The sequence below is a fragment of the Peromyscus californicus genome, unplaced genomic scaffold (assembly GCF_007827085.1).
Source record: "Peromyscus californicus insignis strain IS unplaced genomic scaffold, ASM782708v3 Scaffold_1__1_contigs__length_55948999, whole genome shotgun sequence".
In the NCBI taxonomy this organism is placed as follows: domain Eukaryota; kingdom Metazoa; phylum Chordata; class Mammalia; order Rodentia; family Cricetidae; genus Peromyscus; species Peromyscus californicus.
Window position 1 is genome coordinate 55,343,077 of NW_026294492.1, and position 25,146 is coordinate 55,368,222.

The following is a 25,146-nucleotide window of genomic DNA, read 5'->3' on the forward strand; positions in this document are numbered from 1 at the left end:
TCTCAACCCCTTTGGGTGTCAAAGGCCCTTTTTATGGGGTGGCATATTAGATATCCACACTACGATTCCCAACAGTAACAAAGTCAGTAATGAAGCAGCAACAATAGTAATGTTATGGCTGGAGGTCCCCACAGCATGAGGAGCTGTACTGAAGGGTCCCAGCACTAGGAAGGCTGAGAACCACTGCCCTAGGGACCACACTCCTCACTGTCTCCACCCTCCCCAGTCTGTGATCTCAACACTCGCTCTCGGAACCACAAACAGCAAGCACACACATGGCGGGGTAGGTCTTTATTTGTGGGGTCCCAGCAGGCCCAGCCATGTTGCCCATGGTGGGGATGGGCAGTCCCATACAGGGGAGCAGGTGGCAACCCCCCTCCACCAAGAAGTCAGAGCTTGTCCTGGCCTCTTCCTCCTGACGAAGGACAAGACCCCACTCCCCCACTCCACAGGGTTGTAGTGACAAGCTTAAAAAAGGGAGGGGAAAAAACCAAACAGAACCCCCTAAGGAACAGATGCTCTGCATAGAAACCTCGTTTAGTTTAAACTAGAATCGGGGGTGCTGTGGGCGGCTTGCTTCTTCCAGGTGGGCTTTCTGCACAGTGAGGCTCTGTCTTCACCCGGGTTGGGGTAGGAGGTCGGGGGGGGGGACAGATGGGAATGGCGTGGAGGTGGACGCTGGGCTGGGGTCGGGCGCCCCCCAACCCCGCCTGCTCCACCATTCAGGTGGCGTTCCTCTGGCGTACGTTCTTGTCCTTGTCGTTCAGGTGATGCCCGCTGCCCTTCCTGAGAACACAAAAGGGCTCGGCACTGAGAGGCACAGGGCTGGCCTCACCCCACCAGAAAGAGTCTGCAATCTGGCCATTGTTTCAACAGCAGCCACCCCCCTTTCCTGAACCCACCAAGGCCTGTGAAAGATGGATGCGCCCCCGCCCCCATTTCTGCAGGACAACAGCAGCTCCCCAGGGCCCACAGTGAGCTGGACTTACAGTGGGGCAGCACCAGGGTCATCCTCTGTGATGACGAGCAGCCACATGAAAGAGAGAGGGCAGGTGTCAGCATCCACTAGGCTCTTCCAGCTGCGGTCCCTCTCAGTGTGGCTGGCTTGAACCTTGCCCCACAATGCCACCCTCAAGGTGCCGCACAGGTGTCATGCATGCAGTGATCAGCACATGGTGAGGCCAACACACCCCACACCCCAGGCTCGCCATGCAGTCCGCAGCTGGAGGCCCCCACAGCCCCAAGCCCCACACAGCTGCCTGAGCCGCAGGGGAGAGCTCACCACAGAGGACACCAGCTTGTGGCCAAGTGAAGGAGGAGGAGGAGGAAGGTGAGCTATGAGCAGACTGCATTCTCCCTCAGGCTGACACCAAGGGGCGCCCCACCCACTCACCCAGACCCAGGGATGCTCACCGTCCAGGGACTGGTCGGGCTTCCGTCGCTTCTCATAAATGAAGATGATAGTGACCAACACCAGGACCTCGGCCACGATGCCCAGGAAGGGCCAGAGGGCGGCCAGGCGGCTTCGCACACGCAGGGTCATCCTCTCCTGGACAGTGCCCTGGGAGTTGGTGGCGTTACACATGTAGGTGCCAGGGTCGCTATTTATGTCCAGGTTGCTGATGGTCAGCTCAGATCTCTCCGGTGTGGATATCACGAGGTACTTGCTCTCAGAGCCATTGGTGATCACCTGGGGAAGAGGGGCTCGTCACGTTCTGCCACGGCCTTTCCTCCCGTTCCAGGAGCCCCACATCCCTCCACGGCCGGTTTTGTCCCTGCCATCCCTGAAGCCTCACGTCCCTCAAGTCCCCCCATCCCCGAAGTCCTGTCTCCATTACAGCCCTCCCCAGTCCTAGAGCCCCAGGCCCCTTCTGCTGCTGCCGTGTCCAGAACCCCATGTTCCCACGCAGCCCTCACCTGGTCCCCAGAGTCAGAGGCCTTAAACCAGGTCCACTGAATGACAGGAGGGTGGGAGTCAGACTTGCAGACCAGTCTCACGTTCTCCCCCTCACTGGAATGCTCTGACTTCTTCCCGACCTTGATCCGGGGTGGTCCTGTGAGAATGAGGTGACAGCCTGGTACCCAAGCTTGCAAACTGCCCCTGGCCGCACACAGCCACCTCCCGGGCACCAGCTTACCTTCCACAAAGATGCTGCTCCTCCCCACGGGCTCAGGAAGGAAGATGCAGGAATACTCTCCGGCGCTGTCGTCTGTGTCCACCCTGCAGGGGGCAGAGCGATGGAGTAAGGAGCCCGCAAGGATGGCGGCAGCCACCTCCCCATGCAGGCTGTGGAGACCACAGGGTCTCGGCTTCTCATGCTACACAGAGAGGCCACGTGACCCATCTAGAGCTGTGTGGAGCCCTAGCACAACCATGTGCTTTGGGGGATGGCATCATGACGGCGCCCCGAGAACCATGGACTCACGAGTACTGCATCTGCAGGTCGGGCAGCGTGTCTTCCTGCAGTACCTTGCTGCCTCTCATCCAGCGGTGGCCAAGGATGTCGACGACGGCACTGCTGTTCAGAGTGCATGTGAAGTGTGTCTTGGAGCCGTCTTCGCTGATGGAGGTTAAGACGGTGCCCGCTGAGAGGCCACAGGGACAGAGTCAGCACAGTGTGCCAGGGGCTCGACCCCACAGCCTGCCTCGTGCCCCGACAAGGGCCGCTTTGGGAATCACAGTGGCTGACACTCTGCAGCCCCGGACTCCTTCCAAGGCAAGCTAATGTCCAAGGTAAGACACTCGGCTGCCCAAGTCCCGTCTGCTGCTCCCACAGCTACGTGTTTCAGGGGAAGCACCAGGCCCAACTCCCCACATAACAAAGCCGTATGGGTGCCTCTCATTTCCTTCATTCAGAACTGGAAACTAAGCCCCCAGAAGGTTCTGGAGAGCCTGTCACCTGGCTGGACCGCTCGGCTTGCAGTGGACAGTCAGAGCGAACACTTGGGCAGCAGCCCCCACCCCAACCAGATACACAGGCAGGGGAGGCTGCGAGCCAGGAGGGCAGGTGCACGGAGAGCAGGATGGAGGTCAGGGTGGGATACGACAGACCACAGGCCTGGGATGGGAGCCGAGGACCCACCTGCAGGAGGGCAGGGCCAGTCAGCACCCGGCAAGGTGACACGGATGGGTGTCTGGCCCACCCATGTCCCCAGGGAGGCCTCAACTGGTGGTGGGGCAGAGCGGCATCTGGTTCTACGAGTGGGAGCCAGGGCTGGGTGGCACAAGAGGAGAACAGAGGACAACAGGTGCCCTGGCCACTCACGTTCAAGGACCACCACGCTTGCTTGGGCACGGACCCACTTGACCCTGGGTGGCCGGGTCAGGTGGTTGCGGTCAGGGTCACTGCTGGCCCGGCACTCGTAGGTGCCCGTGTCCTCTGCGGCGAGCCCATCCACAGACAGTGTGCTGGCCGCATGCTGGCGGTAGGTGGCATGGATGTGGACTCGGTCTAGCCAGGCGCCATCCCAGAGCTGGGAGCAGCTGTCGTTGGGGCCATTCCCTTCAAACCACCACTGGATCTCAGGGACGGGGCTGCCCACGGCCTCACAGTGCAGCACCACGCTGCCCCCCGCCCACTGCTCCTGGGACAGCGGCGCCTTGAGGAAGCCAGCTAGGGGAGAGGGTTATCACCCATTACTACCAGGGAGGGAGACAGGAAGAAGGCCAACCACAGGGCCTGCCTGCCACATGGCCTGGTCTGAGGCAAACTCAACAAACTCCAGCTCCTTTCTGCTTGTGGGGAGAAGCAGGAGGTTAGGTGGAAAAACAGAACCCCAGGGGCTGAGGAAAGGTGGTCGCCACCAAGCCTGAAGTCCTGAGTTTGATCCTCAAGACCCGGGACCTGTGGGCGGGCAGGCAACCAACCAACACACACACACACACACACACACACACACACACACACACACCCCATAAATGTAATTTAAAAAAGACAGAAGACAGAATGGGAGCCAGGTGTGGTGGCTCACCTGTAACCCCGACTTGGGAGATGCAGGCAGGCAGGAGGACTGCCAGGAGTTCCAGGCCAGAGGATTAAAGTTGTCTCCAAAATGAAAGCGTAATTAAGATGGGGCTTTTCAGCACCACGCAGGGGCCTGTATGCCTGCCTCAAACACACGTCCCGGGGGAAGGAAGGCAGGAGAAGGCAGGCAGGCCCTTGCACGCCTACACAAGGCATGGGTGTGTCTGAAGGCACATGTGTATGGGTTTGGGCCCTGAGGCCCTGTACTGGGCGGTGGGGACCAAGATAGGCACCTGCCACCTAGGTGGCCCCAAGGCCCCTGGGGAAGAGACGACACAGTTAGCAGCTTTGGTGGAGAGTTGGCTTCCTAATAACCTACATTCCAGAGTTGAGATCTCCCAGACCATCCAACCTGCAGCTCCAGGCGAGTGGGTGTGGCGAGTCAGGGCAGGAGAGGGCACAGCCTGGCTCCCCTGGTTCCCTTCTCTGCCCACCGCTCCAGGATGCCTGTATCAACACTTCATCTAGGACTGACGTCAGGAAAGACAGATGCCCCCAGGACCCCAGTCGAGTTTCTGAAGAGACACTATGGGGTTCATTCATCTGGGGCATGGCTGCCACGTTCCTTGGATCAGGGGCCGAATGGTCACATGCCAGGCCGTTAGGACCCGCTAGGTGGGCCAGGATCTAGTCTCAGGAACGCAGGGTACTCTGTGGAACTCGCTGGCATCTGTCACCGACCTCCCCACCAGAGCCTAAAGACAGCTGGGGTAGAGGCGTCTGGAAAGGTACCATCTACACTACTTAGGGGTGACCAATAACCCGGATCCCAACCTCAGGAGCCTCTACAAGGGCCTTTGGAAAGTCAAGCTGGGAGTCTGGCCACGTGACCTGCAGCCCACAGCTTCCAGCCGTCACCTCGGTCTAAAAACAGCGCCCTCCTCCCTGCCCACTCACAGCCGGGCGGGAGCAGGGCCAGACTGGGCCATGGGTAAACAAGCCAGCACCACGGGGTGCAGGGAGGGGGCACTGCTCTGGAGGGCAGCCCACACCCAGCCTCCCGCGACCCAGCGCTGACCCAGCTAGCGGCCTGCCACCTCTTCCACCATGCACTGTCACCTGAGGTGTTCGGGTTAAATCAGACCTGGGTGGCCGCTGGCAAAGCAGGAGCTCTTCAGGCTGTGTGAAACTCGAGTGTGGAGTGCTCACACCAGCGTCTAAGAGGTCCCAGTGTCAAACCCCAGCCTCACACAACGAGGAAAACAAAACAGGAATGCCCGTGCCACACAGGCCCTCTGAGCAGGGCCCGCCCCGGGGCACCTCCCTCCCCTCTGTGCGGTGGACAGTGAACACGGCACACTGTACACTGAACTTAGCCCTGCCCAGGCTGTTCGGCTGTTCCCAGGAAGGGCTGAGACCTGCCCGCAAGCTACATTTTGTGCTTGGCCCCCGGGCATTGCAAAGGTCTGCTTAACCCAGGCAGGAAGGCACACTGGGCCTACGCCCAGGCAGAGTGGGAGACTCCTGCCAGGCTCCCCATCTGGGACAGGGCACTTTATTAGCTACATCCACCTTGCCGGGGGCAGCTGTCCACACCCGAGAGCCAGCCTCATGGGGGCACCTCAAGATGTTTTGATGGTGAGGAAGAGGGACTGGTAAAGTGGGTCAGGATTAACCCGGGGCACTGTCGCCAGGCACAGCCCCTCCCGAATCGACTGCCAAAGAACCCCACTTCTCCAGTAGAGCTCAGGTTCTGCCCTGTGCCTGCTCTGTCTGGAGTAGGTAGGAGAGCAGCCCATGCGCTCCAGGCCTGCTCCACTGCCCTCTACACTCAACCTTGCCATGACCTTGAACACCAGCCTTCCCCACCTGGACCTCAGTTTCCCCTTTGAGCCCCAATCAGGCAAAAACCCAAGGCTAGAATGGGCCAGACTCCAGGATGGGGGCAAGCTGGGTGTTGGGCCTCAGCCACCGGAAATCTCATCAAGAATGATAATCCCCCAAGTCCCAGAGCCTGTGAAACAGGGCCATTCACAGGCACTCACTCCCAGGGGAATCCTAGATCAGGTGAGCACCCCTACAGCTTTGATTCCAGCCCAGGGGGCACCTCCATCTCCTTCTCCAGAGGCAAGAACACTGGCCATTGCCAAGGAGTAGGAATGACTGATACAGCCCCTGTGGGCAACAGCAAGCCTGGCAGCTCACTCCAGCGAGGACAGGGACAGCTGGGGACACCTGAAGAGCTACCTAATTGGGACTCTTCCAAACTTAGGGACAGGAACTCCCCACCCAACCTCCACATAATGATACCAGGGCAACAGATTCTACCCAGCCCCCGTCCTCCAAGCCCAGGATACATTATCCCCAGGCACTTCTGTACCCCAAGAATCCACAGGGTCTCCCCCAACCCGGTTTTTCGAGACAGGGTTTCTCTGTGTAGCCCTGGCTGTCCTGGAACTCACTCTGTAGACCAGGCTGGCCTCAAACTCCCAGAGATCTGCCTGCCTCTGCCTCCCGAGTGCTGGGATTAAAGGCATGCACCACCACTGCCCGGCTTCTCACCCCCTTTCTAATCCACATCTTCCAATACTCAAGGACATTACTTACAGGCAATGCCACCCCCACCCCATGGACAGCAACTCTTATTCTTCCAGGTTCCCAAACAGTGCTGCAGTCCTCCACTCACTAAGTAGAAACATCAACATAGCACCTTCCTCCACCCCATCCCCTACATCAGGACCACTGTGCCCAAGACACACACACACCCAGCTGTTTCCCAACCTCTCCTCCTGGGTGGAGATACCAAGTTATTGGTGATTTGGTTTCCATTACCCTCACATCACCACAACTTCAACGACACTGCCCCCCAAACCCCCAGAGTCACCTCACTGCCATTCACAAACCCAAACTTGGAGACTTCACCTCTAGGCACTTCTGTACCCCAAATCCCCTGGATTACTTCCCTGCCTGGTCCCCAAGTTTGGACACACTGAAATGGTAGCTTCTTCCACTCCAATTTCCCCAAACCTTTCAGGAAAGGCTGCCTCTCATCCATCCTCATCCTCCCCAGGTGTGGACACCAAGGTAGCAGATCTAACTCCCAAATTAGGGGCTGTCACTCCTATCCTGTTTCTTGAGTGGGGACACCACGATTGCAGTTCCTTCCACTCCCAGGTCTCCCAAACTCGGGGTCATCTCCTGACATGTTCCCTAGGTGGGGCCCTCCCCACGGTGGCAGCTTCCTCAGCCTCCAGGTCTCCCCAAATCTGGAGGAAGCCACCGGCAGCACGCCGCCCCCCACCCCAAGTCCCACAACCCTCTCCCAGATGTCGTGCAGTTCCCTCCTGCCCGAGATCACTGCCCAGCCCCGTCTTTCACGTGGGGAACTATCAGCGTGGTGACTCCTTTCGTCCTCGTGCCCCTGGGTCCCTAAACCAAGAGGAGGTCAATCTCCAGGGTCGCCTCCCAGCCCTGTTACCCAGGTGTTAACCCCGAGACAGTAGCTCCGTCCACGACCACTCAAACGCAGAGGTGTCGTCCCAGGGCCTGACTGTGCCTCCCAGCCTCAGGGTCACCTCCACCCACACCTTCCCCAGCTCCCCCAAACCGAGGCCAATTACAGTCGCCGCTGTCTCTCTCCGCAAACCCCCAGGGTCACCTTCCAGCCCTGTTCCGGGAGTGGGGGCAGTAAGGCAGCGGCCCCATCTCCAGCTGCCCCGAATCTGGGGTCATTCCACTCACTCCTGTACTCCAGATCCTCTGGGTTACCTCCCAGCCCATGCCCAGGCGGGGACGGCGGCAAGGTGGCGGCTCCCTCCACCCCCCGGGCCCCCCAACCTCAGGACGTCTCCCGTAGATGTGTCTCTCCAGGGCCGCGTCCCCGGGATCACCTCCCTCCACCCTGTCGCCCGGCCCGGGTCGGGGGTCAACTCGAGGGTCACCCGCAGCCAGGTACTCCTCCCCGAGTACGGAGCCCAAGCTGTGGCTCCCCGGACTACCGGATCCCGCAAACCTGGGGTTCCCCCGAGGCCCGCGGCCCCAGCCCCGGGTCTTACCCGCCGCGCAGGCGCCTTGGCCGCCCAGGAGCGCGAAGCTCAGAGCCAGCAGCAGCGCCGCCGCCATGTCGCCTCCTCCGAGCGCGGCCCCGCAGCGGCTCTATAAGAAGGACGGGAGGGCGGGGCGCCCGCACGCGCGCAGGCCCGCACGCAAGCCCGCCGCACGCACGCACGCACGCACGCACGCACGCACACGGCGTCGCGGGGCGGGGCGCCCGGCGCTACAGCGAGAAGGCACGGACCCAGCCCCGGCCGCTGGGGCCCACGCTGCGGAAGCCCGGCGGGCGGAGGGAGCGCTGGCACGTGACCGCGCGAGCCACACCCACTGCGGGGTGGGGCTTGCGCCGGCACGTGACCACGTGAGCCACACCCACTGCGGGGTGGGGCCTGCATCCCGGACGGTCCCCGGTGGACCCAGGTTTTTCTTTTTGGATGGTTTTTTTTGAGACAGGGTCTCTCCACGTGGCCTTGGCTGTTCCAGAACTCACAGAGATCCGCCTGCCTCTGCCTCCCGAGTGCTGGGAGGGAAGGCGTGCGCCGCCACGCTCCGATCTCCTTTTCATGCCTGTGAGTTCGGGGCGGTGGCGCACGCCTTCCCTCCCAGCACTCGGGAGGCAGAGGCAGGCGGATCTCTGTGAGTTCGAGCCCAGCCTGGCCTACAGAGTCCCAGGACAGCCGGGGCGGTTACGCAGAGAAACCCCATCTCAAAAATCAAAACAAAATTTAAAAAACAACAAAACAGAAAAGAACTGTGGGTCTTACTTGCTCTGAAGTCTGAGGCCAGAGGATCGCATGCTTACACTGGAGTTCAAGATCAGCTCGGCAACCCAGACCCAGTTCCTCATCCAAATAAAAGTGGGAGGTGGGAGTAACCAGGGGTTTGGCAGCAGCCTCAGGGGTCAGCAGCTCCTTGGAGGGTATGCACACCCTGCCAGGAGCTTCGGGAATGGCCAGGAAGGACAGCCTGGGCAGTCAGAGGGGCCAGGGCTCCAGGGTAAATCGCTCTGGGCCTCGTGACCCACTTACACCCAGCCGCAGCGGCCTCTCAGAGGCTTGGGGGCCTCTGAACTGCCCAGAGTCCCCAAAGCCTTCCTGGAGAGAGCCTTCCAAGCTACGTGCAGAACGAGGGCCAGGGCAGGGGAGCTGCCAGCTGGCATCAAAGGGCCTTAGGGTCAAAACAAACAAGGCTGGGCCGCCCGCGTGGGGAATTCCTAACCCCCTGCATGTTCGGGCCTCTGGGAAACTTCAGGTTGGCCAGGAAGCCGGGGCCTGTTTACACAGTGAAGCCCAACCCCTCCCAGGCTTTCTAGAATCCTCCTTGACCCTACATAGCCTGCAGCCTCCTGAAGTCCTTTCATCCGACCCAGCCCCTCCCAGGGTCCCAGGCCCAGCTGACCCTCCACGGCCTGTAGACTTCTGAGAAGTCCTTTCTCCTGACTGACCTAGCCGCCTGACCTCCCAAGACCAGTTTCTAGAACTGCCGAGATTAGCAGATAAAAATGTGGAAAGCCGTCAGGAATGGTGGTACATGCCTGTCATTCCAGCACCCGGACAGAAGCCAGAGAATCAGGAGTTCAGGGCTCCTAGGCTACACAGTCAGTTTGAGGCCATCCTGGGCTATAGGAGCCCCAGTCACAAACAAAACCAAAAAGCACGCACTGAAGAAAAGGGAAAGGGGGCTGGAGAGATGACTCAGCTGTTCAAGAGTACTGATTGCTCTTCCAGAAGACCCAGGTTTTATCTCCCGCACCCACATGGCGGCCTACAGACATCTGTAGCTCCAGTTCAGGGCATCTGATGCCTGCTTCTGGCCTCCTCAGACACCAGGCCCACAAGTGGTGCACAAACATTCATATAGGCAAATACCTGTACACCTGAACTGACCTGAAATTTAAAAAAAGAAGAAAATAACTAACCACAAACCAATCCATGACATTTGAATGCCATAATTTTAAAATTCAGATTTTTTTTTTTTAGTTTTTTGAGACAGGCTTTCTCCATGTAGTTTTGGTGCCTGTCCTGGATCTCGCTCTGTAGCCCAGGCTGGCCTTGAACTCACAGAGATCCTCCTGCCTCTGCCTCCCGAGTGCTGGGATTAAAAGTGTGCATCACCACCACCTAGCTAAAACTCAGGATTTTTTTTTCTAATTTCATTTTATTTGTTTTTTGCTGTGCTGAATATGGAATCCACACACTCAAGTGCCCAGCCCCACACACCCCAGTCCCTAACTAGGTCTCTGTAACTGACAAAAAGAGTCACAGCAGAACCAGGTAAAGCCACAGGAAGAGGCTGGGGGGATGAGGCCTCAAGCCCCTGGAGAGCCAGAGTCCCTGAGTCTGGGACAGGAAGGAAGGACCCTCCCAGGCACCACCTACATGACCAGGGTCTGGGACTCTGGCTGCAGATGTGAGCACAGCCAGTTCTTTGTGACTTGCCCACCTGGGGAGGACTCTTTTGTGGAGCCAGCCCAGCCCATAGGAAGACTTTCCGCTAGCTTGCCTGTGCTCTGGGTGGCGGCAGCTCCCTGGCTCTCCCAGTTCCCTCAGTCTACTGAGATATAGCTGTAAAATACTCATTTGTTGTTTCGTTTGGCTGCTTTTATTTTTAACTTTTTTTTTTTTGGTTTTTCGAGACAGGGTTTCTTTGTGTAGCTTGACTGTCCTAGAACTCGCTCTGTAGCCCAGGCTGTCCTCGAACTCGCAGAGATCTGCCTGCCACTGCCTCCTGAGTGCTAGGATTAAAGGCGTGCGCCACCACTGACGAGCTTTTTTTTGAGACAGGGTTTCTCTGTGTAGTTTTGGAACCTGTCCTGGATCTCGCTTTGTAGACTAGTCTGGCCTTGAACTCAAGAGATCCACCTGCCTCAGCCTCCCGAGTGCTGGGATTAAATCTCTGCGAGTTCGAGGCCAGCCTGGGTTACAGAGTGAGTTCTAGGACAGGCACAAAGCTACACAGAGAAACCCTGTCTCAAAAAACAAAAACAAGACTGTTTAGATTTTTTTTAGTGTTTGTTGTTGTTAGTGGTGGTGGTTTTTTGAGACAGAATTTCTCTGTGTATCCCTGACTGTCCTGGAAATCCCTCTGTAGACCAGGCTATGTAGCTAGAGTTTTCCTACCTGGCTCACGGTCAGGGAAAATCTCTCTCACCTCCCAGTCCCATAGCCGCTCAGACCCAACCAAGTAAACACAGAGACTTATATTGCTTACAAACTGTATGGCCGGGCCGGGCAGTGGTGGTGCACGCCTTTAAACCCAGCACTCGGGAGGCAGAGCCAGGCGGATCTCTGTGAGTTCGAGGCCAGCCTGGGCTACCAAGTGAGTTCCAGGAAAAGGCGCAAAGCTACACAGAGAAACCCTGTCTTGAAAAACAAAACAAAACAAAACAAAAAAACAAACTGTATGGCCGTACCAGGCTTCTTGCTAACTGTTCTTACAGCTTAAATTAATCCATTTCCATAAATCTATACCTTGCCATGTGGCTCGTGGCTTACCAGAATCTTCACATGCTGCTTATCATCATGACGGCTGGCCTTCCACTTCCCAGCTTTATTCTCCTCCTTGTCCCGCCTATACTTCCTGCCTGGCCACTGGCCAATCAGTGTTTTATTTATTGACCAATCAGCAACACATTTGTCATACAGAACATCCCACAGCAACTGGCCTCAAACTCACAGAGATCTGCCTGCCTCTGCCTCCCGAGTGCTGGGGTTAAAGGCGTGCATCACTACATCACACAATTTATTCTAGATTTTTATTTTTAATTATTTGTATTAGTGTGTATTAATGTATAAATAAGGTTTATTTAGTTTTATTTCATGTGTATGTGCGTTTGTCCGCATAATCTGTGCCCCGCATGGGTACAGTTTCCAGCCCTGCCAGAAGAGGACACTGGATTCCGTGGAACTCAAGTTACAACGGGTTGTGAGCTGCCTTGTGGGTCCTGGGAATTGAACCCAAGTCCTCTCTGAGAGCAACAAGAGCTCTTAACCACTGAGCCACCTCTCCAGACCTCTTTTCTTTTCCTTCTGTCTCAGGCTCCTCTGTTTCCATGCTGGCCTAAAACTCAGGACCCTCCTGTCAAATGCAGAGGTGACATGGGGTGGTGTGGCTGAGGTGATCCCCATACTCTCAGGTTTTGGAATGCTTAGCCTGGCTTGGGGAGGTGGAGGAGGTGCAACCTTGCTGGACGAAGTATGTCCCCGTGGGTCGGTGGGCGTTGAGATGAGAAGTCTCACCCTGTTTTCTGTTCGCTCTCTCTGCTCCGTGCTTGTGGTTCACTATGTGAGCTCTTCCATGGCTCTGTTCGCCACCTAGTCCACGCTGCCCCACCCTCGGAACCGTAAGCCCAAATAAACTTTCTTCCATAAGTTGCCTTGGTCTTGGTGTTTTATTTATCAGGGCAACAGAAAAGTAGCAACACAGCAGGCATGCTCACCATACCGGCTGCATGCGAGCTGTGAATCCTGAGGCCAGGTCTTCTGTGTCCTGTGCTTGCTGCTCACGGCCTGTGTGTGGCTCTGGGACGCGGCTAGCTGTGGTGTGGTGGTCTCCCACTTGGCTCTTCACGGTGTGATGTTTCCGGAACCCTGTCGTACCTCCCAGGCCCGGCCTTAGCCACCCGGGCATTCAGCCTGGCGGTTCCCACCCTGCTGTATGTAGGGATCTGCTGAGGAGCTGTGTCTGGTGTCCAGCACAGGCCAGCCAGTGCTGCCCTGGGGGGAACTGGGCGTGCTGGTACATGTCTGTCATCCTAGCACTCAGGAAGCTGAAGCAGGGGGATCACTGCAAGCTCAAGAGCAGACTAGGCAACAAAGTGCAATCTTGCCTCAAGAGGTTGGGGAGGAAGAGAGAGAAAGGAGAGAAAACCACATGGGTCGCCACTGCCCAGGTGGGGCGAGCACTCCAGCCTGCATATTGTTCACAGAGGGTGTCCTGCTCTTTGTAAGCCCCGGGCCTCCTGCTCTTCATGCCATCAGGGGACTAGACGAAGGGACAGCTGAGAAGGCTTGGACAGCATCGTAAACATCTTGCCTGCCACATACAGGCCGGGCCCCTCTGATCTGTGTCCAGTTGGAGCTGCCCCAGAACCCCGCTAGGAGACTGAGAGCAGAGAGGAAGTCCAGCCGGCTGTGAGCATTCAGGCTGGTGGCTGAGGCCCAGCTGCCCACTTCCTTCTTTGGGCTTTACCAATCTTGCTAGAGGGACAGTCAGGGACAGAGGCCACCATATCCATGGGAAGGGGCCATGGATGAGTGTTTGAGGGTTTATGGGTAAAAGCTTCAATGATTTTTGTTTGTTTGTTTGTTTGTTTGTTTTTCGAGACAGGGTTTCTCTGTGTAGCTTTGCACCTTTCCTGGAACTCACTTGGTAGCCCAGGCTGGCCTCGAACTCACAGAATTAAAGACGTGTGCTACCACCACCACCGCCTGGCTTTTTTTTTTTTCTTCTTTTAAGTTTATCAAGATGAGGTTTCTCTACGTAGCTCTGGCTGTCCTGGAACTTGCTCTGTAGATCAGGCTAGCCTTGAACTCAGGGATCTGCCTGCCTCTCCTTCCTGAGTGATGGGATTAAAGGAGTGTGTTCACACCGCCTGGCTTAGCCCCAAAGATGTCAACCAGCAGAAGAAAACTTAGAGTGAGCTGGGGAGACTGCTAAATTTGTAAAGGCCTGCGGCACAGACATAAAGATCTGTGTTCCAGTCTGCACAGGAAGGCTGAAGTGGTGTCCAGGGCTTGTAATCCCCGTGCTGGAAGGGAGGGTTAGGCAAATCTCCGGGAATCACTGGACAGCGGGCTAGCTAGTTCAGTGAGTCCCAGGTCCCAGTAAGAGACCCTGTCTCAGACAAACAAACAAACAAACAAGCAAGCTGGGTATGGAGGCACACGCCTTCAATCCCAGCACTCTGGAGGCAGAAGCAGGTGGATCTCTGAGTTAGAGATCTCTAAGCCTGGTCCACAGGGAGAGTTCCAGGACAGCCAGGGCTACATAGAGAAACTTTCTCAAAACAACAAAATTGAAACAATTTTTGTTGATGCCTAAGGTTAGCTTGCACATGCACAACCCAAGGTTTCAGGGCTGTTTGTGAGGAAGGGTCAGAAGTAGCACAAATGTCCATGGAAGATGAGGCCACCCCCCAAGGTGGCTCCACACTTGTGACTCCCTACGCCCTGAAGGCTGAGGCACGGCATTACCAAGAGTTTTCAAGGCCAGCCTGGGATAGAGTAAGACATTGTCTCAAAAATGACCAAGAGTGGGGTGTGGTGGTGTGCTCCCTTAGTCCAGGCACTGGGGAGCCCGAGGCAGGAGCCATTTCTGTGAGTTTGAGGCCAGCCTGGTCTCCACAGGGAGTTACAGGACAGCCAGGGCTACAGAGATCCTGTTGCAAAAAGTCAAAACAAACAAATAAAAAGAGAAAGACAGCGTTGGGGTGGAATTAGTGGAGCGTTGGCCTCTCCCGGCTTCCATAGTACGGAAACAGCTGGCACATGCCTTTCACTGGGGAGGTGGAGGCAGGATGACAGGGTCTCGTGTAGCCCAGGCTGGCCTTAAATCCCTAGCAGAGGCTGACCTTGAACTTCTGAGCCTCATGCCTCCACCTCACTCTTCTTCTTCTAAGATTTATTTTTATTTTGGGGAGGGGGCTTCAGAGGCCAGAAGGAGGTGTCTGAGCCCCTGGAACGTAAGTCACAGGTGGTCCATGAGGCGTCATGTGGGTGCTGGGTTTCAAACTCAAGTCCTTTGCAAGAGCAGCCAATGCTCTTAACCTCTGAGCCATCTTTCCAGCCCCCCCCCCCCTTTTTTTCTTCTTTTTTGAACCTCGATCTGGCTCTGTACCCAGGCCTTCCTGGAAGTCTTGCCTTGACCACTCTGGCCTCCGAGGGCTGGAATCCCAGGCGCACCCACCACTCCCAATTTTGTTTTTTTCCAGGCCCTTCTCTGTCTATAAAACCAAGTTAATCCACTGATACCTTTGAAACCCATTTTATAGAGCCAGGGCCACCCAGAGTCCGGAAGCCAGGTGAGGCAGGGGATGTTCCCTGGGGCAGAGAACAAGGCTGAGCCAGCCCAGCAATTTGGGACAAAGGGCAGGGTGGGAAATGAGCCGGCCAAAGGCACTGAGCTTCATCGCTGTAATTCCACCCTCTACCCTCTGACTTCTGGCTGGCCTTTCTCAGACTTCCTGTTCTTGCAAAGCTGTTTTCGTGAAAGAAACAAGAACAGCTAAGTAGAGCAGGCTCCCCCCAGCAGGGGCTTCAAGAGGGTGTATACAGCACGCCTGTCACCCCAGCACCCAGGAGGTGGCAGAGGGGGGACCAGGATTTTAAGGTCATCCTCAGCTACCTCAGACATGGAGTTTGAGGCCAGCCTGGGCTGACTCTATCTCAAGGGGAAAAAAGAATATTCTGGGCGAAGGCTGTAGGGATAAGTCACCCCCGCTTTTGGGACAGGGTGTCACATAGCTCGGATTGACTTTGAAATTGAGGCAATCCTCCTGCCTCAGCCTCCCCACTGCAGAGATGTCAGGTAAGGGCTGAGTGCCATGTTTTCCAGGCACCCTTGATGTGAACTTATCTAACACACCATGGTGATGGTTTCTTTCCTGCTGATCCATTTCTGCTGATTTAATTTAGAGCCCAAAGAACCCAGGTAGTTAGATGAAGGAGGATCCGACACCTGCCACAATATGAAAGGACACAAAGGCCACACAGTGTGAGATCACGTGACAGGGAATGTCCAGGAGAACCCACAGAGGGAAGACGAGTCTGGGAGGGGTTGGAATGGCCTCTCGTGGGGATGGGCTTCGTTCTGAACTGATGCGGGTTGTACTGACACCCACTGGAACGATACTTGAGCTGCTTGTGTGGAGGTGTCAGTAAAACAGAAGTCGGGGATGTTCTGTGTGGAGCTTCCCTATCTCCCCACCTCATGTGATAGAGCCACAGAGGGCAGTTGGCGCCCCCTGCTGGCCAAGCTGTTGCTATTTGCTCTTGCCTTGGCTCCACCTCCCTGCCCCTCCTGTGTCCTAGAACTCTCCTGACAGCCACTGGGAAGGGCTGCCTTCGTATTATAGGGGAAATGGAGGCTCACAGAGGCCACAGGGGGACAGCGATGTGTTCAACAGATACATCATGATTTATTGGCCCCTTATTTATTTAGAGGTACAGCTAGTCCCTTCCCACCCCCGGCCAGTGAGTATCCAGGTCATTTGGAACATCAGGCCAGAGGCTGATGTGGCCAGCCACGGATGATCTTCCTGATCCAAGGGCTGTAGGGGGCCACGGCGATGGCCACAGGGGGCTTGAAGATGCCTGTGCAGTGTTTGGAGCTGAAAGACAGGATCCCATCCACCTGGCCTTTGCCACACACCAGAGGCCCTCCAGAGTCACCCTGCCGGAGGTGAGGGACACGGGTCAGCTTTTGCATCTGCATCAGGGGACCAGGAGCCTGGGGGGCTCTGGGCTGCTAACAAGCCACATGTGCATCCCTGTCCTGTCTTCCTTCCCCTGTTCTCTCTCTCCTTTCTACCCCAGGGCCTTTGCTCTGGGCCCAGAGGAGGAGTCTGTGATGCTGGATTTCAAACCACAGCACTCTGGCTTCCTGACTTCCAACCTAGACAGCCTGGTTACTCTCCCAGGGCCTGGGTTTCTGCATCTGAGAAATGATATGAATCTTAGTCTTCCCCCTCCCCCAATGGGTGTCAGAAGCCAGCTTGGGTTGCCGCCCAGACCTGGCCTCCAGGCCATCCCTTTCACCTTGCAGGGTGCCTGGCTCTTGGACTCCGCCGCCTGCAAGCACAGCATGTCGTCCTCGAGGGCACCGTTCCAGAAGCGGCTGTTGTTACACATGCGGGTGTTCATCACACGCAGATTCAACTCCTGCAGGGCCGGAGCCAGGTGCCCGCCTCGGTGGGTTATTCCCCAGCCAGCGATGCTGCACCAAGCGCCGTCTGCGGGCCTGGCTCGGCTCTTCCTTGGCAGGGCCAGAGGTCGGACATTCCTGCTGGGCTGCACCCGCCCATCCAGCTGTGGAGACAGGAGGGCCAGTGAGTGGGTGAGGGAAGCCGGGCCAGGGCGGCCCTCTGCCCCTCAGTCCTGCACCTTCAGCAGCGCCAGGTCCTTTCCGTAGTTGCGATTGTAGCCAGGGTGCTTGATGGCTCTTGCGATGTAGAAGGTGAGGCCGGGATCTCGGAAGTCGCGGAGGTGGTGCAGGCCCAGCACCAGCTTCAGCTGCTCCAGCCTGCAACGCAGAACCTGCTCGCCCACAGCCGCCCACAGCCGTTCCTCCCTTCTCACGCACCCACAGATCCTCCCAGCCCACTCCTGGCAGATCATCTTCCATCTTCACAAACCTCCTCCCCCGGGGTGTCTTCCTGCTCTGGCTCCTGCTCAGCGCCAGACTGGGGGATTCTTGAAGAGCTCAACACCCTCATCCCCCAACTACAGCCTTTCTTCTGTGATTTGCTCTGGGGTGGGCTTGTGTTGACTTCCTGCATCTGTCCAAACTACAGAGAAATAACTTCTTTCCATAGGACTCAGGGGTCCACACTTGCAGCCATGTGAGAGACCCTCAAGTAAACACCTGGATCAAGCCATACCTGAAGCCTAGACTTCTGGAATACATGAGCTAACTTTGGTTTTTTGTTTTATTTTGTTTGTCCTTAAGATAAGATCTTACTATCTGACCCTGGCTGGCCTAGAACTATCTAGATCATGTAGCGATCCACCGCTTCTGCCTCCTTGAGGATTAAAGGCTCATGCCAGCACACTCGAGAGCTGCTTCCTTTTGTTCAGGGCGCAGGATTTTTTCTTCAGTGTTGAGGATGAGAGCAGGCAGTAGGCAGGCACTCTACCATTAAAGATGTCCCTACCAGGATGGATCTATTTAGTGGTGTGTTGAGGGCAGTTCTTGCTACGCAGGCTCTGTCTCACTGGCAGGCTGGTTTTCACAGATTGCTGGGTGTCAGATGGAGGCATTCTTTCCTGTACCATGTGACCCACTGGACCGGAACCAACAGCCTATATAGCCGTGAGAGGGTTGGCCTGAACTGGTAGGCCTGAGTCCTTCAGTGCCTTAAGCCAGGGAGTCTTTCTGGGGGTGTAGGGGAGGGAGTGGGATACTCACGGCTCAGACAGGCAGTGGGCAGCCGTCAGCACCCACTTCGGATGCACAAGGACTCCCCCACACACATGAGACCCGGCTTTCTGTAGAGAGGCCATGTATGGGCGAGAGTGTGGGGCAGCCTCTCGACCCCCAATGATGTGGGTCTCAGATGTGTTGCCTGCTGAAAAGTGAGAGAAGCAGGTTAGGGGAGCTGCACCCAACCTTCCTCTAGACCTGGGAGCCCTGAATCGGGCAGATCTGCTGTCTGAGATCCCCACTGACCTGTCCCAGATCCCACTAGGCCCAACTGATCAGATGCTCTCAGCTGCCAGAGGCCAGGCTTAACATGTGAGCGAAGGGCTGGAGACGGCTCAGAGGGTAAGGGGACCTCGGCTGCTCTCACACAGCACCCGAGTTCAGTTTCCAGCACCCACCCCAGGTGACTCACAGCTCCAGGGGATCTGACGCTCCCTTCTGAAGCCTCTGAGGGCACTACACTCACCACCATCCCAAACTTCAAAAAGGTAATAACAAAATAAAATGTAAAATGAGAGAAGTTACTGGCAGCCACAGGGGAGGGCGTGCATGTGAGTGCCTGTCGCTCTGCTCACACACTGGACGGGTGTAGGGTTCTGACACGTGCTGTCACAATGGAAGGGCCTTGAGGAAACGGTGCTGGGGGAAAATCAGACACAAAAGGCCACACAGTGTGAAACTCCACAACAGGAAGTGGATTTGTGGGTACCAGGGTGTGGGGTGAGTGTTCTTGGGGCTGTGGGGGTGTCTACACTCCTTTTTCCTTTTCTTTTTTTTTTTTTTTGGCTTTTCGAGACAGGGTTTCTCTGTGTAGCCCTGGCTGTTCTGGAACTCTGTAGACCAGGCTGGCCTCGAACTCACAGAGATCCGCCTGCCTCAGCCTCCTGAGTGCTGGGATTAAAGGCGTGCACCATCACCGTCTGGCTTGTGCCTATATTTTTGTGTGGCTTCTGAACTTCAGTGAGCTGAGCAGTGTGTGAATTATTTCTCTATAAACTTCATTGACATGTTGATACAGGGTGCCTGGCTGGGTTCAGTGAGTAGAGTGCTTGTCCACTGCACACAAAGCCCTGGGTTCCAGTCCCCCCACACCACAGAAACAAGGTCTAGTGGTACGTGCCTGTCATTCCAGCCCTGGAAAGGTGGAATCAGGATCAGGAATAAATTTTTTTTTTTTTTTTTTTTTTTTTTTTTTGGTTTTTCGAAACAGGGTTTCTCTGTGTAGCTTTGCGCCTCTCCTGGAACTCACTTGGTAGTCCAGGCTGGCCTCGAACTCACAGAGATCCGCCTGGCTCTACCTCCCCAGTGCTGGGATTAAAGGCGTGCGCCACCACTGCCCGGCTTCAGGAATAAAATTTTAAAATAGGCCAGCCTGGTCCACAGAGTGAGTTCCAGGACAGCCAGGGCTATAGAGAAACCCTGTCGTTAAAAAAAAAAAAAAAAAAAATTTAAAATAAATGATAAAAATTTAATGTGAACCAACTCGAAATATCTTGATTTTCCATCATTCCTTAAAGATCCTTAAAGACACCTACCCCAGGCAGCCTTTGAGGCCCTACTGCAGAGACCCATGAGGTTCCTAGTAGAACTTACCCAGGGTCCGAGAATATAGCTTCTCTACCCAGCAGGACTGCATAAGGGGATGACTGGACCACGGGCGTGGTTACCAGGTGTTTGGAAGGGTCTACCCTTGGCTGTGCGGTGTGCTTTGATCTAGCCAGGGGGAGGTCTTTGCCCTGCCCCTTGGCATTGCTATAAAAGGCCCTTTTGAAGAGCCAGAAGGGGCGGGTGGGTTTTGATCCAGGTCCTCCCAAAGCTATCCTGTGACTTTCTCCTCTTCGCTATCTTTCTATCCAGAAGTTTCTTATTCCTCTATCCTCATAGGAACCCTTTTAAAAGGTGGGGGGTGGCCTCCCAGAGATGGCGTCAGAACTAGGGGCTTGGGTGCAGAGGAAGTGAGTGGGGGAGGGCGCACCGCGGAAGCAGTTGGACACGTCTGGTTTTGTATTAAGGTTAAGGCGGTGGCATTTTATTCTTCTGGAGCAAAAACTGTATATAGATAAAGCAAGTAATAAAAGTTAGGCTGGCCGGGCGGTGGTGGCGCACGCCTTTAATCCCAGCACTCGGGAGGCAGAAGCAGGAGGATCTCTGTGAGTTCGAGGCCAGCCTGGGCTACAGAGCGAGATCCAGGAAAGGTGCAAAGCTACACAGAGAAACCCTGTTTCGAACCCCCACCCCCCAAAAAAAGTTAGGCTGCAGCAAATCTCTCTCTCTGTCCAGGTTTCTCTTTCTCTCTCTCAATCTCTATCTATAAAATTAGGTAAACACATAGGGTTAGGTATATGGATATTGTGCAGGTTTAATAGGAAGGAACTTAGGGTAAGAGAATTTCCCTAGTGCTGGACCTGGCGCACAGGAAATAGCATCCAGGAATGAGCAGCCACTGCAGACTTAGCTGTCGGAGAGAGAAGCCGCTACAGGGCAGGGAAATAGTGAGCAGATGTTTGTATACTCGCTTGTAGAGCGTTTGAAAACTAGGGAGTTAATGTAGAACAGCAACAAGTGCAGAGGTTCTTGGAGTTTGTCGAGGAGCTGTGTCCTTGGTTTTCCGACTATGGGACTCTGGACGCAGACTCCTGGGGGAGAATTGGAGTCAAAATGCAACAATATCATGAGGAACATGGGTGGGAAGATTCCAGTGGAAGCTTTTGGCCTGTGGGCACTAATTTGGGACAGTTTAGATCTGAATACTGAGTGCCATGGGGGGAACGTTCCCTGAGGCGGATATCGGTGGAACAAAACCCTCCACTCCAGAGAGATGGCTCAGAGAAGGGCACTGCTTGCTCTTCCAAAGTTCCTGAGTTCAATTCCCAGCAACCACATGGTGGCTCACAACCATCTGTAATGAGATCTGGTGCCCTACGTGCAGACAGAACACTGTATACATAATAAATAATAAAATCTTTAAAAACAAAACAAAAAACCCTGGAGGCTCTTCGGGTCTCTCCTTCTCAGAAGGGTACTCATCTTCTCTATAGGGGCAGAATTAGACTCACCTGGGGGGTCGTCTATCAAAGTGACAGTCACCCATAATTGCCCTGGCGCAAAAACCTCCTGGAGCATGGCAAACCCTCACTGCTAGTCCTGCGGCTCCCCTTCAAGCTAGTATTAGAGAAGCACCGAGCAGAGGGAGGAGGTGCAAGGATTCAAATGTTCCCCATAACCTAACGGCCAGATGCCCAGGGTAATACAGCGAGTGAATGTAAAGGGGGCCAGGGTGCAGCAGCTGTGACTGGCTGTGGCTGGGTTTCCTCCCAGACCTGGAAGGGCTGCTTGAGAACCACAGCTCGCAGGGGCTGGGTTCCCTCCTAGAGCCCCTGGGGTGAGTGGCGTTGAGAGTGCTGGGGCCTCAGGACCGGGGTTGTAAAAGCCTGAAGAGAGCTGGCAGCTAAAACCACGGGGTTGGTTTGCTGGATGTAAGAAAGTGTCTTTTGGAAGGGCTCTTCCCGGCAGCTAGCAGCTGTTGCCCTGGAGCAGTTTCTCCGGGGGAAAGCTAAGTGAAAGTGCCTCTGTGGCCGAGATGCGCCGCAGGGCACTTGTTTGAATTTAGTGGAATTGCTGCATTCAGGGGAGCTGCAGCGAATTTGGGTAAGGGACCCCATCCACCCCCACCCGCTGCCGGTGACCGGCCACCACGGGGCGCACTTCCACCATGGCGGTGCTCCATGACCAGCTCCATGACCCAACCACTGCTTCCTTGGGCTGGTTCCCATCCAAGGGCTTTAATACATGGCAGAGTTGAGTTCTCTGTTCTGTATGATTTTTTAAGCTTTATTTTATTTGAGACAAGGTTTCTGTGTGGCCCTGGAACTCACTCCGTAGACCAGGCTGGCCTGGAACTCAGAGATCCACCTGGGTGTGCACTATTACCACCCAGCTCAATCCTTGAAGCTTAAAAAAAAAAGAAGAAACCTAAAGCAAGTGTAAATGAAAGAGAAACCTCTGTGGCTTCAGGGAGTCAGCTCACACACTCCCAGGCCAACCTGTATCTGCAGGGCTGTGCAGCCAGCACCCATGACTGAGTAGCTTTCCACCACCAAGGAAGTTTCTCACCTGTGTATGCTTTTCTTCCCGTTTAAAAAAAAAACTTTATTTTCAGACAGTGTCTCATGTAGCCCAGGCTGGCCTGGAACCATGTAGCTAAGGATGGCCCTGAACTCCCAATCCCCCTGCTTCCACCTCCCCAGGACTGCAAGGACAGGTATGTGCCAGTATGCCTGGTGGACCACGCTAGGGAGAGAGCTTGCTCTGCCCACTGAGGCGCAGGCCCAGCCCCTCTCCGTACTTTAATCACATTGGGAGACCGCGGCAAGATCTCACAGAGTTTAACCTCAGCCTTGGCTACATTGTGTCTCCACCAAAGATAAAAAGTTACCGTGTTGTGTGAGAGTGGGCAGTCCACAACGTAAGTTAGAGTTGTTAGACTTGCATTGCCAACTTCCTCTCTCCTCCTTGTTCTTTTGAGAAGGTTCTAAGCAATCATGAGTGTTAAAAATTAGGAGGGTGAGGCTGGGCAGTGGTGGCGCACACGTTTAATCCCAGCACTTGGGAGGCAGAGGCAAACAGACCTCTGTGAGTTCCAGGTCAGCCAGGACTACAATCTTGAGACCTTGTCTCAAAAATAAATGTGTGTGTGTACACGTGTATGGCAGCCAGAGATCAAGTCCTGTCTTCCACAATCACTCTAACCTTAACTGTTTAAGACAAGGTCTCAAGTTCGGAGTTCAATGATTCAGCTTGAGCCCCAGGGATCCCGTCACCTGCCCTAGTGCTGGGCTTGAGGCATACCTAGGTTTTGTTTTTTCCTCTGGAGATGGTCTCCCTATGTAGCCCTGCCTGTCCTAGAACTTGCTCTGCAGACCAGGCTGGCCTCACCTGCCCCTGTCTCCCAAGTGCTGGGATTGAAGGCGTGCGCCACCACTGCCCAGCTTTCAAGGTCTCATCATGTAGCCCTGATTGGCCTGAACTCACAAGGGATTCATCTGTCTGAGTTCTGGGATTAAAGGCATGTACCACCATGCTGTGTACCCCTTCCCCTCCTTTTTTCCAAAGCAGGGTGTGAGACCCAGCTGGCCTCTACCCAGCAGAGCTGAGCATGGCTTTAAATGTCTGGTCCTCTGGTCTCCACCATGCCTGGGTTATGCAGGATGGAACCCAGGCTTTGTGTATGCCAGGCACATGGCCTACCAACTTAGATATATCCTAAACCCACTTTTGTTTTTTGAGATAGGGTCTCACTCTAACTGAACCATGGCGATCCTCCTGCCTCACTCAAGTTCTGAGCTCAGGGTTTAGGTTTACTCAGCGTATGCTCTTTCATAGATGCCAATCCTCAAGAGATCTGGATTATTTAATTTCCCAGTACACAAATCCACCTCTCCCATCCAGACCCCTGAGAACCGGGCTCTAGGCCTGTTTCCCTTCATGCTCACCTGCCCACAGTGTCTCCAGGGCCAGCAAGAGCAGCAGGGACTGGTGGACCGCCATCCTGGTTCAGGACTTGTGGACCCGGGGTAGAGGGGGGTGGCTCCCCACTCTCTTCCTGTGAGGACAGGTGGCCTCCTGAGACCCGCCCACCTAGCATAAGTGCCAGCTCCTCCTTCACACCCTGCTCTGGGTGGTTTTAGAAAGTGTCTTTGAAGTCAGACAGAGCCACTGTCTCTGGGGGCTGCACTGGAGTCCAGTAATCAGTGCCCATGATTGTTTTCCTGGTGTTTTTAGGAATTTTTTGCTTCCTTTAGCACTGGGGTGAACCCACGGTCTGGCAGGCTGACAACCCAACCCCAACAGAAGACAGCTTGCAGGGGTGCGTCCTCTCCTTCCACCAGGTGGGCCCTGGACTGGAGCGCCTGTCCCCAGTGGTGGCAAGCCTTCACCCAGAGCCCTGCTGCTGGCCTGAACTCAGGTTACCAGGCTGGCTTCAAACTGCATGTAGCACAGGATGGCCTAAAGGTGCTTTTTTTTTGAGGCAGGTCTGCGTGGCTCTGGTTGTCCTGGAACTCACTTTGTATACCAGGCTGGGCTTGAACTCATCAAGATTAATAGCCTGCCTCTGCCCCAGAGTGCTGGGACTAGAGTCGTGAGCCACCACCCCTTGCGCCTTGCTTTCTTACCATCTTAACTAGTAACACTCAGTGGCAGGAAGTGCAATGCCATGGCCGGGCAACAGTCCCGTGCTGTCCCCACTCCCCAGCCTCCTCCTGTGACTGGCGATGACTGGCAGAGGTCCCTTTAAGTACAGTTCAATCGAGTATGGCTTTGTTCCAGAGACTCAGCTCCGGAGGTAACAGGCCCACTTATGGGGAAGCGACAGTGTTTCACTTTTGGTTTCTCTTGTAACCACCCTGGCGTCCTGGAACTCAATCTGTAGAACTCAGAGACCCACCTGCCTCTGCCTCCCGAGTGCTGGGATTGAAGGTGTGCGCCACCACCGCCCGGCCTCTTTTCCCTTCTTTACATGGCACACACACCACCAGTGGTTTAAAGTCCTGGGTTCCACCCCAGCACATCGTAAGCGGCAGGGCAGGTCTGTCATCTCAGCACAGGATTACATCAGTCTGTTACAGTAAGACTCACCCTGCCCTTCTCTTGGGGAGTCACTAGGCCGCATCTCAATGCCCCAGCCACAGGGACTCCTCAGGCAGGCACTGGGGTTTCCAGAGCCGAGGAAGTACCTGACCACAAGAACTGCTGGGAATACAGGCCCTCCACATGCCTCAGGATCCAGGACTTTCCAGAGACACAGACCCCAGGCCCAGGCCTCCTGACTGCAGGCTTGAGGTGGGTGCAGGCCGATGGTGCAGCCGTACTGCCGATGAGGCCAGCCTGATCTGCAGGCAGCAGGGAGCTGCTCCTGGGCCTGGGGCCCCTGTCGACCACTGAGCACGATGAACAGACCGTTATCAATGTTCCTCCTGCCCATCCTACT

General features: G+C 55.5%; 2 protein-coding genes across 4 annotated transcripts; both read right to left on the bottom strand.

Annotated features, from left to right (window-relative positions):
* Nucleotides 1–276: 276 nt before the first annotated feature.
* Bsg (basigin (Ok blood group)) lies at nt 277–8,156 on the bottom strand. 2 transcript variants are annotated; one of them, XM_052747303.1, is made up of 8 exons: nt 8,021–8,156; nt 3,267–3,614; nt 2,427–2,586; nt 2,139–2,221; nt 1,918–2,054; nt 1,414–1,690; nt 990–1,014; nt 277–786 (listed from the first exon to the last, which is right to left on the bottom strand). In XM_052747303.1, the coding sequence occupies exons 1-8, from the start codon at nt 8,085–8,087 to the stop codon at nt 723–725; spliced, it is 1,161 nt and encodes a 386-aa protein (XP_052603263.1). In that variant the 5' UTR covers nt 8,088–8,156; the 3' UTR covers nt 277–722. The 2 variants fall into 2 exon arrangements, with proteins under 2 accessions (XP_052603263.1, XP_052603264.1); XM_052747304.1 differs by lacking the exon at nt 3,267–3,614 and having other exon boundaries at nt 8,021–8,155.
* A 7,975-nt stretch (nt 8,157–16,131) lies between these two features.
* Gzmm (granzyme M) lies at nt 16,132–25,051 on the bottom strand. Of its 2 annotated transcripts, none has more exons than XM_052747309.1 (5): nt 23,651–25,051; nt 18,144–18,300; nt 17,120–17,258; nt 16,775–17,044; nt 16,132–16,409 (listed from the first exon to the last, which is right to left on the bottom strand). In XM_052747309.1, exons 1-5 carry the CDS (start codon nt 23,703–23,705, stop codon nt 16,236–16,238), a joined length of 795 nt encoding a protein of 264 aa, XP_052603269.1. In that variant the 5' UTR covers nt 23,706–25,051; the 3' UTR covers nt 16,132–16,235. The 2 variants fall into 2 exon arrangements, with proteins under 2 accessions (XP_052603269.1, XP_052603268.1); XM_052747308.1 differs by having other exon boundaries at nt 18,144–18,303.
* Between the last annotated feature and the right edge of the window lie 95 nt (nt 25,052–25,146).